At 32.9% G+C, this 12549-nt stretch overlaps 1 protein-coding gene across 4 annotated transcripts in view; it reads right to left on the minus strand.

The window, feature by feature from the left end:
- Positions 1-12549, minus strand: part of LOC106466210 (golgin subfamily A member 2-like) — a 29672-nt gene that overhangs the window by 6741 nt on the left and 10382 nt on the right. For all 4 annotated transcript variants that reach the window (XM_022394171.1, XM_022394173.1, XM_022394172.1 and 1 more), the window contains exons 5-9: positions 6881-7009; positions 6592-6679; positions 4874-4935; positions 3322-3424; positions 2823-2929 (exon numbers count right to left, since the gene is read on the minus strand). In XM_022394171.1, coding sequence (XP_022249879.1) covers positions 2823-2929; positions 3322-3424; positions 4874-4935; positions 6592-6679; positions 6881-7009 — 489 coding nt within the window. The remainder of the gene's footprint in view (positions 1-2822; positions 2930-3321; positions 3425-4873; positions 4936-6591; positions 6680-6880; positions 7010-12549) is intronic.

The raw sequence follows: 12549 nt of genomic DNA on the forward strand, positions 1-12549 counted from the left end.
TATATATATATATATATATATATATATTATCATTGACATGTAGAGCTAGTCAACAGGATTGTCACTGCAGATTGTGCTCTCCAGCCACAGGTTTCACTTCATTGGCTCAGTGACACATTAAAGAGGTTTGCAAGCCTAATGGTAGCTAACAGCATCCTCACATTAACAACAGACAGTCATCTCATAAGATTTACACCTCAATCAACAAGTTCAAAAATGTTAAAATATGGCAAGATCAGAAATTCAATCAGCAACATTAGATTGAACTCAAAACCATGTGATTGTGAGGGGAAATGGTGAGCACAGATTCATCTATGCACCTTACCCAATCATTGTTGTCCCAACAGCTCTGAATATGCAATCCAGCAGCCTTCAATTCAAAGGGTCAACACTTGAGATCATCATACTTTAGACTGGGCATATACTAATACCACAACAATACCTTCAGCTATGACTGGCTGCCACTGCCGGCCAATACAGTGTCTCCCACCAATGTCCAGTTGCATAAAAGAGCCTTGGATCCACTGGGGAAGTTAACAGTAAAAAATGAATTATGTTGGTATTTATAACTCCCAGCCCTGGAGGCCAAAGAACTTAAAGAACACTAAAACTTCAATATTCTTCCCAAACAATTTAACTAAAATATGAATAAAGGAGTGAAATCACACAGAATTTCACAAATAAATTAAAATTATATTCCTGTTAAAAAAATAAAAAGTCATAAAAATTCAGCTAAATGTAGAAAATAAAAGATCATGTATAAAAAATATGTATAACATATCTTGTTCAGGATAAACATTCAGTACTATCGACAAAGTCTGAAAATAGTTGTATTTTACAAATTAAACATATTTCTAAATCCAAATTATTTGAAATCAATTGGTGCACTTTGTTTTCTTTCATTCTGAATGAACAAGTAATCACGATTCTCTTAAGAGAGACAAAGTATCAAAAGTCTATGGATATTTCAGATGCTTAATTGCAAAGTATTCCTTCATTTTGGTACTCTACTACTGAGCTATGGTAGTGACAACAGATGCCTGTGGTTAGCATCTTTACACACAAAGAGTTTGAGTGTTGTCATCAAAAGTACTTCTTTATGTCTGTTACTATTAGCTTCCTGGCAAACATCTGTAGCAAGTTCAGGCTCTAGTGAGCAATGTGTTCCTAATAAAACACATCATAGAACTTTGCAAAATTCTGAACTTCCAAGTGGCTTTCAATGGCTTCAGCAAGCCCACCTATCCACATGTCAACAGTCATAGAAACAAGAAGCATTAGGCTTCACCTTACAGCAAAGTCCCTCAGGCTGGTGGGAACATCCTCCAGTTGCATCTCTTTTCTCAAGCCTGGAAACACATGCATTTTGATAAATGAGGTATCTTCAATCAAAGTCAGCAGCCAGGATGCATAGAATGCACATTATCACTCCTTTCTGCATTGCCAAACATAGTCTTTGAGTAGTTGCAGCTCCAAGGATCTATAAGATCATGCTCTACTATGGATCTTCATGGTGGACTTCATTTACCATATTCATGATGTTAGAAAAACACATAGGTTCATGAAGTCTTGATAGAAATGAATAAAAACCCTATAACCCGAGCATTTTCAACAGGTGGGCCAGACTGCCAATTGCTACCATGGCTCGTTTGTACCATCCTATGATCTTGAATGTGGAAGGTAAACAGTAGAGACCAAGACTCAGCAACTGCAGTTGTACATAGCCACCTCAGAATGCAATAATAACTTTCACCATGGCTGGCAAAAGCTTCAGTCCTGGAGAAAGCCTCTCTCCTATTGTAACCTTTGCCATACTCTTACCTCAACTGCATTTTCCTGTTCTCCACCATAATCTGTAAATGATTTCAGAAATTGCCCTTCAATGGTCACTAGTTAGAAAATTTAAAATGGACAGTATCATATAGAAAAATAAGTATATAATTCAAACTATTCCATGTAAAATTCTTGATCATTAAACCAAATATTTAGCTTAATACCTTAATCTGTGGCATTCAGGTACTATGTTTTACAGCATCTAAGCTATATGTAATTGACATAAGCAGCAAATTTCAGAAATGTTAAGCAAAAAATAAATCTAACGTGGAAAGCAAGAGAAAACATGCAGACAACATGGGCTATCTGTACTCGGTCCACCACGGGGAATCAAACTCCACATTTTAGCCTTGTAAGTCCATAAAGTTACTGCTAACCCACTAGGAGACAAAAAACGAGACTCCGGGACCTCGTTCAACAGTATAAAAATACAATTGTAAGAATCTATCAACTGTCCTTCTATCAAATTCCAGTTCTTCTGTAACAGCTTAATATAATTTAAATAACAGGAAATTATTAAAAGTTTTGCATTATAAAACTTTCACCATACACAGATTAAAATCTAGTCTTAATGACAGTTTAAGTGAAAACTTTCACCATACACAGATTAAAATCTAGTCTTAATGACAGTTTAAGTGTTAAGAAGTTCATGTTACATATAATTCTCTAATATCTTTTCTCTTACCTTTATCCAAAAAAAAATTTAATAACAAAGTTAAAAACAAATCCTAAGTTATTGGGGCATGACTGTGAAATTCAATATGAACTTCAGGTAACAACAGAAAATTTTAAAAAACTCAGAAAACTTTTGAAATGTGTAATACTGTATACTAGCAAACACTTGATTCTTTAGGCAGTAATAAAAGATGACAATTTCTATAAAACTATGTTTTATACATTTTAACATTTTTCGATATAGTGTGCAAAGGGTTAAAAAAAGGGGTTCTATCAATTATGTCATCTCAAATATGAATGATATAATAATTAACCTTTATGCTTTTCCAATCCTTTGATAACTGAGCTATGTATTCATCTTTTTCAGCTCCTTCTGTTTTCATGATGCCTCGCTGTACTTGATACAAAGCTACGTAGTCAGCTGAAAAATATTAAATATAACTTTTTGTTTCTGGTAATGTTTTAATATGAAAATTTGTTTATTCTATAAAATCTCTACAAGTTACATTTATCTTTCAAAATAAAAATATTTGAATAAAATTCATATTTGAATAAATATAATAATTTATCCTTTATTAGTATTAATAATTTATTATTTATTGGGATACTACACATTAAGAAAGCATAAAGAGTTGGATTATAAAAATTCAAATAATGAACCCGATAAATAATTTATTAATACAGAACATTATCACTACTCAGTTATTATCATATGTCTTTCGTCTTAGAGATATTTCTAGAATCATGTCAAAGTATAAGTAGATATGAAACATCAATGACAATGCTTCATAGCTTATCAGCAATAAAAACTACCAATTGTGTCACTCTCTCCCTGAAGCTGAGTTACTAAGTGTTCTAACTGTTGCTTTCTCTCAGTTAGTTCAGCAATTTGATCCATTGTCTTCTTAAATTTCTCCTGAATAAAGAAATTAATAAGTGATACATAAGATTAAAACATAAGTAAATTCATTACCGATACTGAAAAAGTTTATTAATTTTTTTTTAGAATAATATTTAAAATAACAAAAGAAAAAATTCAGGACAAATGAAACACAAATTGCATAGCTATAAATAACATATTTCTGTGTCCATGTTCTTAATCTAAAATCTGAAACAAAACATTTTTTTATCATTATGTTTTAGCCATAATATTCTATGACAGCATTACAAAACATTACTTGCTATTAAAGCTTTGTTCATGACTTAATATTTCTGTACACAGGAATAGTAAAGGCATTCATGCAACAAACACTGGGCATGCCAGAATGCCCTGCTGCCATGCTAAACGTAGAACTTGGTTTTAAGCGAGCTACAGCTTGCCTAACAAAAAAGGGAAAACATGCTCAGCAGAGAAAAGTTGCAAGATGTGATGTATGTTAATTTCAGTTGGTTGAAAAGGTAGCCATGTATAACTGTGCCTCACCTGTTAAAACAGGCAACCAGCAACCATTCTTCCCAATTCACTCTGAAGACAGAAAAAGTAGGTTCTGCATTTCTTGTTTTATGATTTATCTTTGTTATCTTTGCAGCCAAGTTCATAAGGATGATATTTATGCCATACTTATTTTTCTTTATGAGTATTTTTCAGACTATGGTTTGTTTTTGAGAATGAGACAGACTTGGTAAGCTTAGTTTAAAACCAAGATTTTTGAATTTGCATCATCTAGTTAAGGAGTTCTGGTAATTTGATGGAACTTTCTAAGGCTGTTTTTGTATCTTCAGAGTGTTCACAATACTCAACAGGAGTCTTGATTTAGACAATAACAATCTATAACTAATTCCCAGCCAATTAAATTTATTACCCAAGTTTACTCAATCCATTGCAGCTACAATATAAATAGTCCATAATGTTTACCACAACTCCTAGTCCCATAGATATGCTGAGATACTGTTCCTAAGATAAACCTTACAAAGACTACTGAAAAGAAAAACTTACATCTTTTATCCTAAGAAACAATAAAATATTTTATATAATTAACAATAACTTTTACAAAAGTAAATACAGCATCAACGAGAAAGGTTCTTTCAAAATCTTCATAATTTTCTTCCTGATGAAACCATATAATATTAAATAAGTTCTATTTTTTCTCAATTATTTCCTCTCATGAAACAAATAATCTCCACCCTCACTTAGCAGTGTTAGCTTATTCAAAGATATTCAGTTAAAAATTTACTTTTAAACCACTTTCAGATTTACTTACAGTATATCAGAGAAATTAAAAGCACAACTATACCAATCCTCAGTAGCAAACCTCAATAATTCCTTAACTTTGATGATTTAGGCAAAGTACACATAATAAAACAATTAAAGAACATGTGAAGTTATGTTATAGGCTTGTTATCTTCACCCTTCATTTAAACATACCTCAAGTTGCTTATGGAAATGTTTACTTGGTTCGTAGTCTCTTTTAGGAATCATATCTGTTTCTGTGACAGAATAAAAATGGAAGAAACTGAAGTTATTTCATACTTCATCTACATCTATTTGTAGTTAACTACACTTTCATAAACATGTCTGGAAAACATATGAAGTAGAATCCTTGGAATAAATGAATACTGTATTTAGAAACTTCTATTCAGAGTAATGTATTCTGTCATATATATATACATGTGTGGTATATTTAAGAATTTATAATCACTTGAAAAATCATACCAGAAAAACCGTTTAACATAGAGACACACAATTTTTTACAACTGAAAAGAATAATGTTTAAAGTTTTTAAAAGTATTTATTATGACATTAGGTGTCTGATAAGTGGATGATTTCAGTCTGAAACAAAATGATAATAACAGAGGAGAAAGCTGGTGGATTGGGCAGGGAGGCCTAATCAGCTGGTCCCCACATACTCTGGACATTATTCTAATGGATTTTTTTATTTTATTTTATGGGGCTTTATAAAGGACATAGGTTATACTGTTCCATGAAGCCTTTACAAAGTCTATTCTTGCAATGTTGTAAAACACTTCCCAAGAAATTGGTTAGAGTGGATATTTTGCAAGCAACTCATTGTGCACATGTTAAACTATGATGATTGTATACTGTAGAAAAACATAAACATTTATTTTTGCATGTATAACAAACAGTGTTTATTATTTTATTATAAGTTACATCTTTTACAGTAAGGAAGATTGTTTTTAAAACAGGTATGACGTTTTGATCGCTGGTGTGATCATTCTCAAGTGTACAAGTTTTAACCAGGATCATTTTCAAGTACACAAGTTTTAACCATTTAAACTTGGATACTTGAATGATTGCACCTGTGACCAAAATGTCATACCTGTTTTAAAAATATTTTTCCTTACAGTAAAAGCTGTAACTTGTAATAAAATAATACTTATAATCAGGAAGTAAATTCAAAACGAAGCTAGTGTGTCTCTTTGTGAAATGGTTTTCCCAGTTTGATTTTTCAAGTGTTTCCAAAATTATTGGACACCCCATATATCTAGGTACAAGTATAATAATGAATGATCTCATAGGTGATATAATATATTCAACTACATGTGGGTGTTAGCATATCTTCTACCAGGTTTTCAAAATGAAATTAGATACTAAAAAAAAAATATTGAGATCTTGAGTATAGATTCATTTTCATGTTTCTTCTATTATATTAAGTATAAAATAGTTAATATTACACATGTCCAAACAAAATATGATCATGAACATTTCAAACTTAAATTTTATTACACAGGATTAGATATTTTTTGTTTAAGAGCATAATTATATAAATAGTGCTTCTCAGTCAAAAGTTAGCTAATTACTTTTAAGTAAACATAATAAGTGTCTGAAATTACATTCTATAAATTGCTACTATGTTTTGTTACTTTTATCAACAAAATCCAGCAAAATGTTTTTAAATTTAACATTTCCTTCTTTCTATTCAAACCTTAGACCTTAAAACTTGTTAACAGTAACAGAAATTTAATTATTAAAAAGAACCTTTGATAAGGTTTATAACGTATAAAACCATTCACTATGACAATTTCAATTTATTCAGGAATAGTAATGCTATAGCAACACTTTTAGTACTTAAGTTTACCAAACGTAATTCCATTTTTAAGATGTTTATTGTGAGTTTAAATTACCTCTTTGGCTTTTCTGGTTTTTGAGCTGATGCAATAGGTAGTCTCGTTCTGTCTGTAGTTGCTTGACAGATGCTGAGAGAGAAACAATCTGACCAAACATAAATAAATCAATGAAACATCTTTAACTTCATATCTTTTTTGCATCTTGGCCAAAGATAAAATAAACTTCTTAATAAGTATGTAAATATATACATTTAAGTGATACATTCATACTGCTTTTAATTATGTTGGAATTACAATAGTCTTTCTTTAAACTAGATCAAATAAAATAAACAACTAATGGACTCACCAAATCATTCTTTTTAATAGTCTCCTTGTCAGTAGGAAATTCATTTGTAGATTTTATCATGTCTTCACCTTGATGAGCCAAAGCCATTTGTAATTCTGAATTCTGTGTTAACAACATGTCAATTCTTGCCTACATTTGAGTACAAAACAGAACAATAACACTTGAGATTTTCTTCGTCTATTACTTCTGCAGTAAATGTATATACTTCATGTAATTATATTTTACTAGATATTATTCTCATGCATTATCTCCATGTTAACTTTCAAATGCTTCATGTCAAAACTGAAGGGAAACCACAATTCCTCTCACAGTTATGTGGGCACTAGAGCTGAATGGTATGTGGTATTTGCTAATCAATTAATTGATGGCTAAATTAAAAAAAAAATTGACAGTTACCTTTCCTCTAGTCAGAAGATCAAAATTACCAACAGTGGCAGATAGCCTTAGTAGCTTTGCCATAACAAAAACAGGATGAGCAGCTGTAGAAATATTTCAATTACTTGGATGGTTCAAATAATCAAAAATAAAAATAATCAAAAACACTAATTTTGATTAGTTGATTATTTTTGTGGCAATCCGTATAATCAGATTTTTGATTGAGCAGTTGTTGGAATAATAAAAACAGTAATAACTAGAAACATTCATTTTCATTAATTGATTTGTAATTTTGATTAATTGATTACATTATGTAACACTAATTAATGTAATCACTGCTCACAGGTAATTCTTTAGATTGCAAAACTCTAATCTGCACTGCATCTGCTCTTTCCATGTATAAAATATCATGCCTCACAATGTGAGTTATCAACAACTTGAAATTTCACATACATGATTCAACTGGTTTATCTTGATGTCAAAACTCCATAAGAACATTAGCTGAATCAGTCAAAACTATAATGAATGCATTCAAAAGTGTAATGCAACATTATTCTCAAAATCTAATAATGAAATACAAACTCACCACTCAGATCACCTTTGTCAAAGTCTTGTACAGGATAATTTGAAACAGTAAAAACCAAATAACATTATAAAAATTGACATTCAATGCAATCAGATGTAGAATCAAGAAGGTTATCATTTTCTTAAACTGAAAATATATTTCTGATAGATGCTAACCTCATCTCACAAAAAGATTTCTCAACTTATACTGCCCTCTTATCAGTGCACATTTTTCGCTTCCCATTAGCCTTGATGCACCCACTTATCTCTGTATACTAACATGCAAATGATTATGCAGCAACCCTCAACCAATAGGAATGTGACACTACCCCTATCATAACTAGCACCTTCTCTAATCTTGCAGTTGTTAACCATTTCGAGAGTGATCAGATCACACCAAACCACACCAGAAGAGGGGAGAATTGGTGGAAATGTGGGTAGAGTTAATATCTATCAAATATACATATTCAGTTTAAGAAAATGTTTACTTCCAATACAATATCTCTCAAAAAGCTAGAATCCCATCTTGAACAGGTGGACAGCCGTTAAGAAGATGATCGCCCTTAAGGAAGCACCTAAAGGAAAACCATAGAGTGTGAAAAGTAACTAAAAACAATACACCCAAGGGAGACCACACCAATTCTGACCCAGGTATACTCTTCATCCATTAGTATTGAGCCGCTAAAAGGGCAAAAAGAAAGAAAGAAAGGACCCCAAGAAATGTTACAGAAATAATGTACTAAGTATATCTGGTCAGGCAGTATTTACCACCTAGTGAGATCCAAATATGTGATAAAGGACCCTACAAAGAAAATGAATGTAGTACTTACCACTAACAGGTAAACAGTTACAGCACTGATGATGTCTCCCAAGAGAAGATGGACATGGTAGGGTGAAAGATCTGATGAGAAGAAAACAGGAAGATAGCAACAATAATAGGAGAAAGAGAATAAAAACACCAGGCAAATTAACTAGCAAATTCAACCCAGAAAGGTAATGAGAAAAAGGTCACAGAAGAGATGAGAATTTCATGGAAGAAGCAAATGGACTCGGGAACCACGGAAGGGAGCAGAACGTGTCATGTATCATCAAAGAGCCATGGCTGGGCAAAGAAAGTGGGTGAGATCAAAACAGTCATAAAGGTGGCAAATGAAGGGAAGGGCAAAAAGAGTGAAAGTAGAAGTACCCTCTCAAGCAGTCAAAGTCTTGGCTATAAAGGACCAATCAGGAAAGAAGGCATCAGAATAACAACATTTGCATGCCAACAAGAGCAGGAACAGGGACTTCAAGGAAAGGTGATATAATAAAGACAAAAGGTCCAATGCAGGACAGGGAAGAGCATGGAGGACCAAACAGAGGTGTTAATCAGGAAGGGAAGCAGGGTTGGAAAGATGGGAAAAGCAAAAGGATCAAAACAACATGGATAAAACTGGCAACTGGAGACATAACCAAAGTAAGTAAACAGAAAAGTGGCAGATAACACCCCCCCCCCTACAGCCCACAACAGAAGAAACTGAAAGGTTCCATTCAAAAAGCCAAAGCACAGAGGACGGTATGTGATGAACCATAGGATTTGAAGGATGATAACCCTATAGGACAAGCCAACAGTGGTACGTGTACCACATATGTTGGTAAACCACCATGGGAGAAGGACATACAGGTTGAGAAACAAAGAAAGCTACACACAATAGACCAGACCTTCAGGCAAAGGATCGGACAAAGCCACATATGAAGACGGAGTGCAGATACAGCCAGACAACACACTGCCGGAATGTGGCTGACAGAGGAGTGTTGGAAGTAAAGGAAAAGAAAGAGGATATCACACCAAAACTGCCTCAGCAGTGAAAACCACCAATACATAGCCACCATCATAACACTACATCGAGTGGTCTGACGTATGGCAAGGACATGTGGAAGGATATGCATATAGGTTACAACCCATCAAATCCTGCCAGAGGATGAGGAAGAGGTGTACTGAGAAGAGTGGCAAAAGCATCCACATCTGGGACACCACACACAGCACACAAAACAAAAAAATTGTTTGGGTGTGAGGAAAGACTGCTCTACTTTGACAAGCCAACCCACCATAATAGCATCCTGGAGAAGAAACTGATGATGTAGGACTAAGTCATCTTGTGAGGAGGCAAGAAGCAACCAGACATCCACATAATGGTGGAAACAAAGGCCCTTGAAACGAATCAGGCAGGCAAAAATCAGGATCCCGATGAGGGATGGAACCGGGATTGTGAGACAACAGGGGAGATGAATGGATGTAGAGGACCAAACTAACTAAAACAACTTTCAGGACCCATAGATCAACTGCCAAGGACCTTCAAACATGGGCAAGTTGAAGGAGTCTGGCCCCCACCAGCCCTGATCCAAGAAAGAAGATCAGAGTAAGACAAATAAGGGAAAAGGTAATTGAATTATCAGGGTCCAACCCCACTAAGGAAAAAGTGACAACAAAAACTGTGAGTCCAAAATAAGTGAATTTGGAATGATAATAGGCAAAAGCATGATCATCCACAGTATGTGAGGCAAAACTGAGCAACTAATAAAAGGATGCATGCCAGGAAAGAGAAAGTTTACCAAACATGACTTTCATAGCCTTGTAACAGTAACATTTCTAATAGATAGCACAGGAAACATGAAAAAATCCAAAATGAGTTCTGCTGACTTCCAGTTTTTAACCTTACAGTGTGTCATATACATAAACTGCTAGAGATACAGAGAAGTATGTTTAAGCTTTGTTCTTAAAAATATTAATGAGCTTTCTATCAAACAGCATGAAGTTCAAAATAAGGACAAGCAATGTGCAAATCAAATTAAAGAATTATTAATAATAAAATATGGAGTTATCTTAATGTTTTAAAATGAAAGATTGCAAAGTAATACCAATAAGTACATAATTGTATTAGTACTAAGGATCCGAACCTTTACCTGTACAGTATACCTACAAAAGGAACATGCTTTTTTTTCAATTACCCATTTCTGTGGCAAAGAAGAAAGGGCATAATTATAAGTCAAAAAAAGATTTGCATATCCTAAGCCAGGTGAATAACACTTTAATCAACATTCTATATCAACTTGTATCTCCTACTATTTCTATGTATCAAACATATGAATAGAGACCATTCTTTACGCATATCTTATTTCTTTTGGTGTACGGTTTTGGACTCCTTCCCTCGGGCAAGACATGGAATTGTTGGAAAGGGTTCAGAGTATGGTTACTAGAATGGTGCCTGGGGTGGAGGGGGGTTGTCATATGAAGCGAGATTAATCTCCTTGAAATTGTTTTCTCTTGAAAACAAAGAAGAGTTAGAGGGGATCTGATTGAGGTGTTTAAGATTGCAAAGGGAATTGATAGTGTTGATGCATCATCTTTCTCCAGAGAATAGTAGGACTAGGGGACATAAATATAAATTTTGACAAGGTAAGAGTAATCTTCAGCTAATACAGTTTTATTTTTCTAACAGGGTAGTTGGCCTCTGTAATAGGTTACTTTTGGATAGTGTGGAGGCAGTAAATTTAAGTGAGTTTAAGAGAAAGCTTGATAACTATACAAATAAGGACTGGTTGTAAATTTATTTATATAATAGTTTTAGTTTAGTTTAGAAGATGGGACAGCCAAGGTGACTAATAGGTTCCTTGTTATTCCCTAAACATTATGTTATGATTTTATACAGACTAGAATACATATACAAAGAAATTACTTTGAAGTTTACATGCACAGAAGCAAAATACTTTATACTTTCTTCAATTTTAATGAATTACAATAACAACTGTACAAAGAACAAGGAAACTTATACTTTAACAACAACAAAAAGGAGATAATCAGAATCTCAATGTTAGTTACAGTGGTGTTGCTAAGCCTTAAAGATCAGACATGAAACGTTTTCTTTTTCTTCTCTATTAATCCACTTTATAAAATAGAAGTTATAAGTAATTGATACATAAAAACAATTTTCTCACCACACAAAAAGAAAGGTTACACCTATTTATCTCCTTATGGCACAGAGGACATGTTTGTATAATGTACATCATATAAATCAAAATGTCTAATGATGGTATATACACCATACTGTTTTCCATTTAATGATCATTCATTTAAAATCACTACAGTGCCACATGTAAAACATTTTAGAATTTATTCAACTACTAATATGAAAACAGATTAATTGATTAAGGAATTGTTAGAATTTAGTTAATGCAATGTTCAAATAATTTAAACAAAGAACTGAAAAATTAGATAGAAGCTTGTTAGAAAAAAAAGAGATTTCCTTAATTCTGTTCTTGTGCTATTTCTGTATAAGTCACAAGCAGTTTCAAACCAAAACATACATCTCTTCTTTCTAAACTTACTGGAGGGTTAAGACTTAAAAAAAAGAATAAAGTAAGCATTCTCAGCTACATACATTCTGAACAAGGTTCAGGAAAGAATAAAACAATCTCAGAAACAGGGTTACATAGGAATATTTAGAAACACACACACATAGCAAAGAAGAATATCATATGAATAAACTTTGGAAACTATGGTAAGTTATCAAGCATTGATTAAATACAAACAATAAACTACATATTTTTCCAGTAATCCTTTAAGAATATAATTGTTATGCATTAGAATTTCAAATAGCCTGAAATTGAGTTAACTGACAAATTTAAATTTAGTAGTTAAATTGTACTTTGGATTTAGTAGTTAAGAAAAAGCCAATATATATATATATATAGTC

Source organism: Limulus polyphemus, unplaced genomic scaffold (genome assembly GCF_000517525.1).
Source record: "Limulus polyphemus unplaced genomic scaffold, Limulus_polyphemus-2.1.2 Scaffold2188, whole genome shotgun sequence".
Classification (NCBI taxonomy): Eukaryota; Metazoa; Arthropoda; class Merostomata; order Xiphosura; family Limulidae; genus Limulus; species Limulus polyphemus.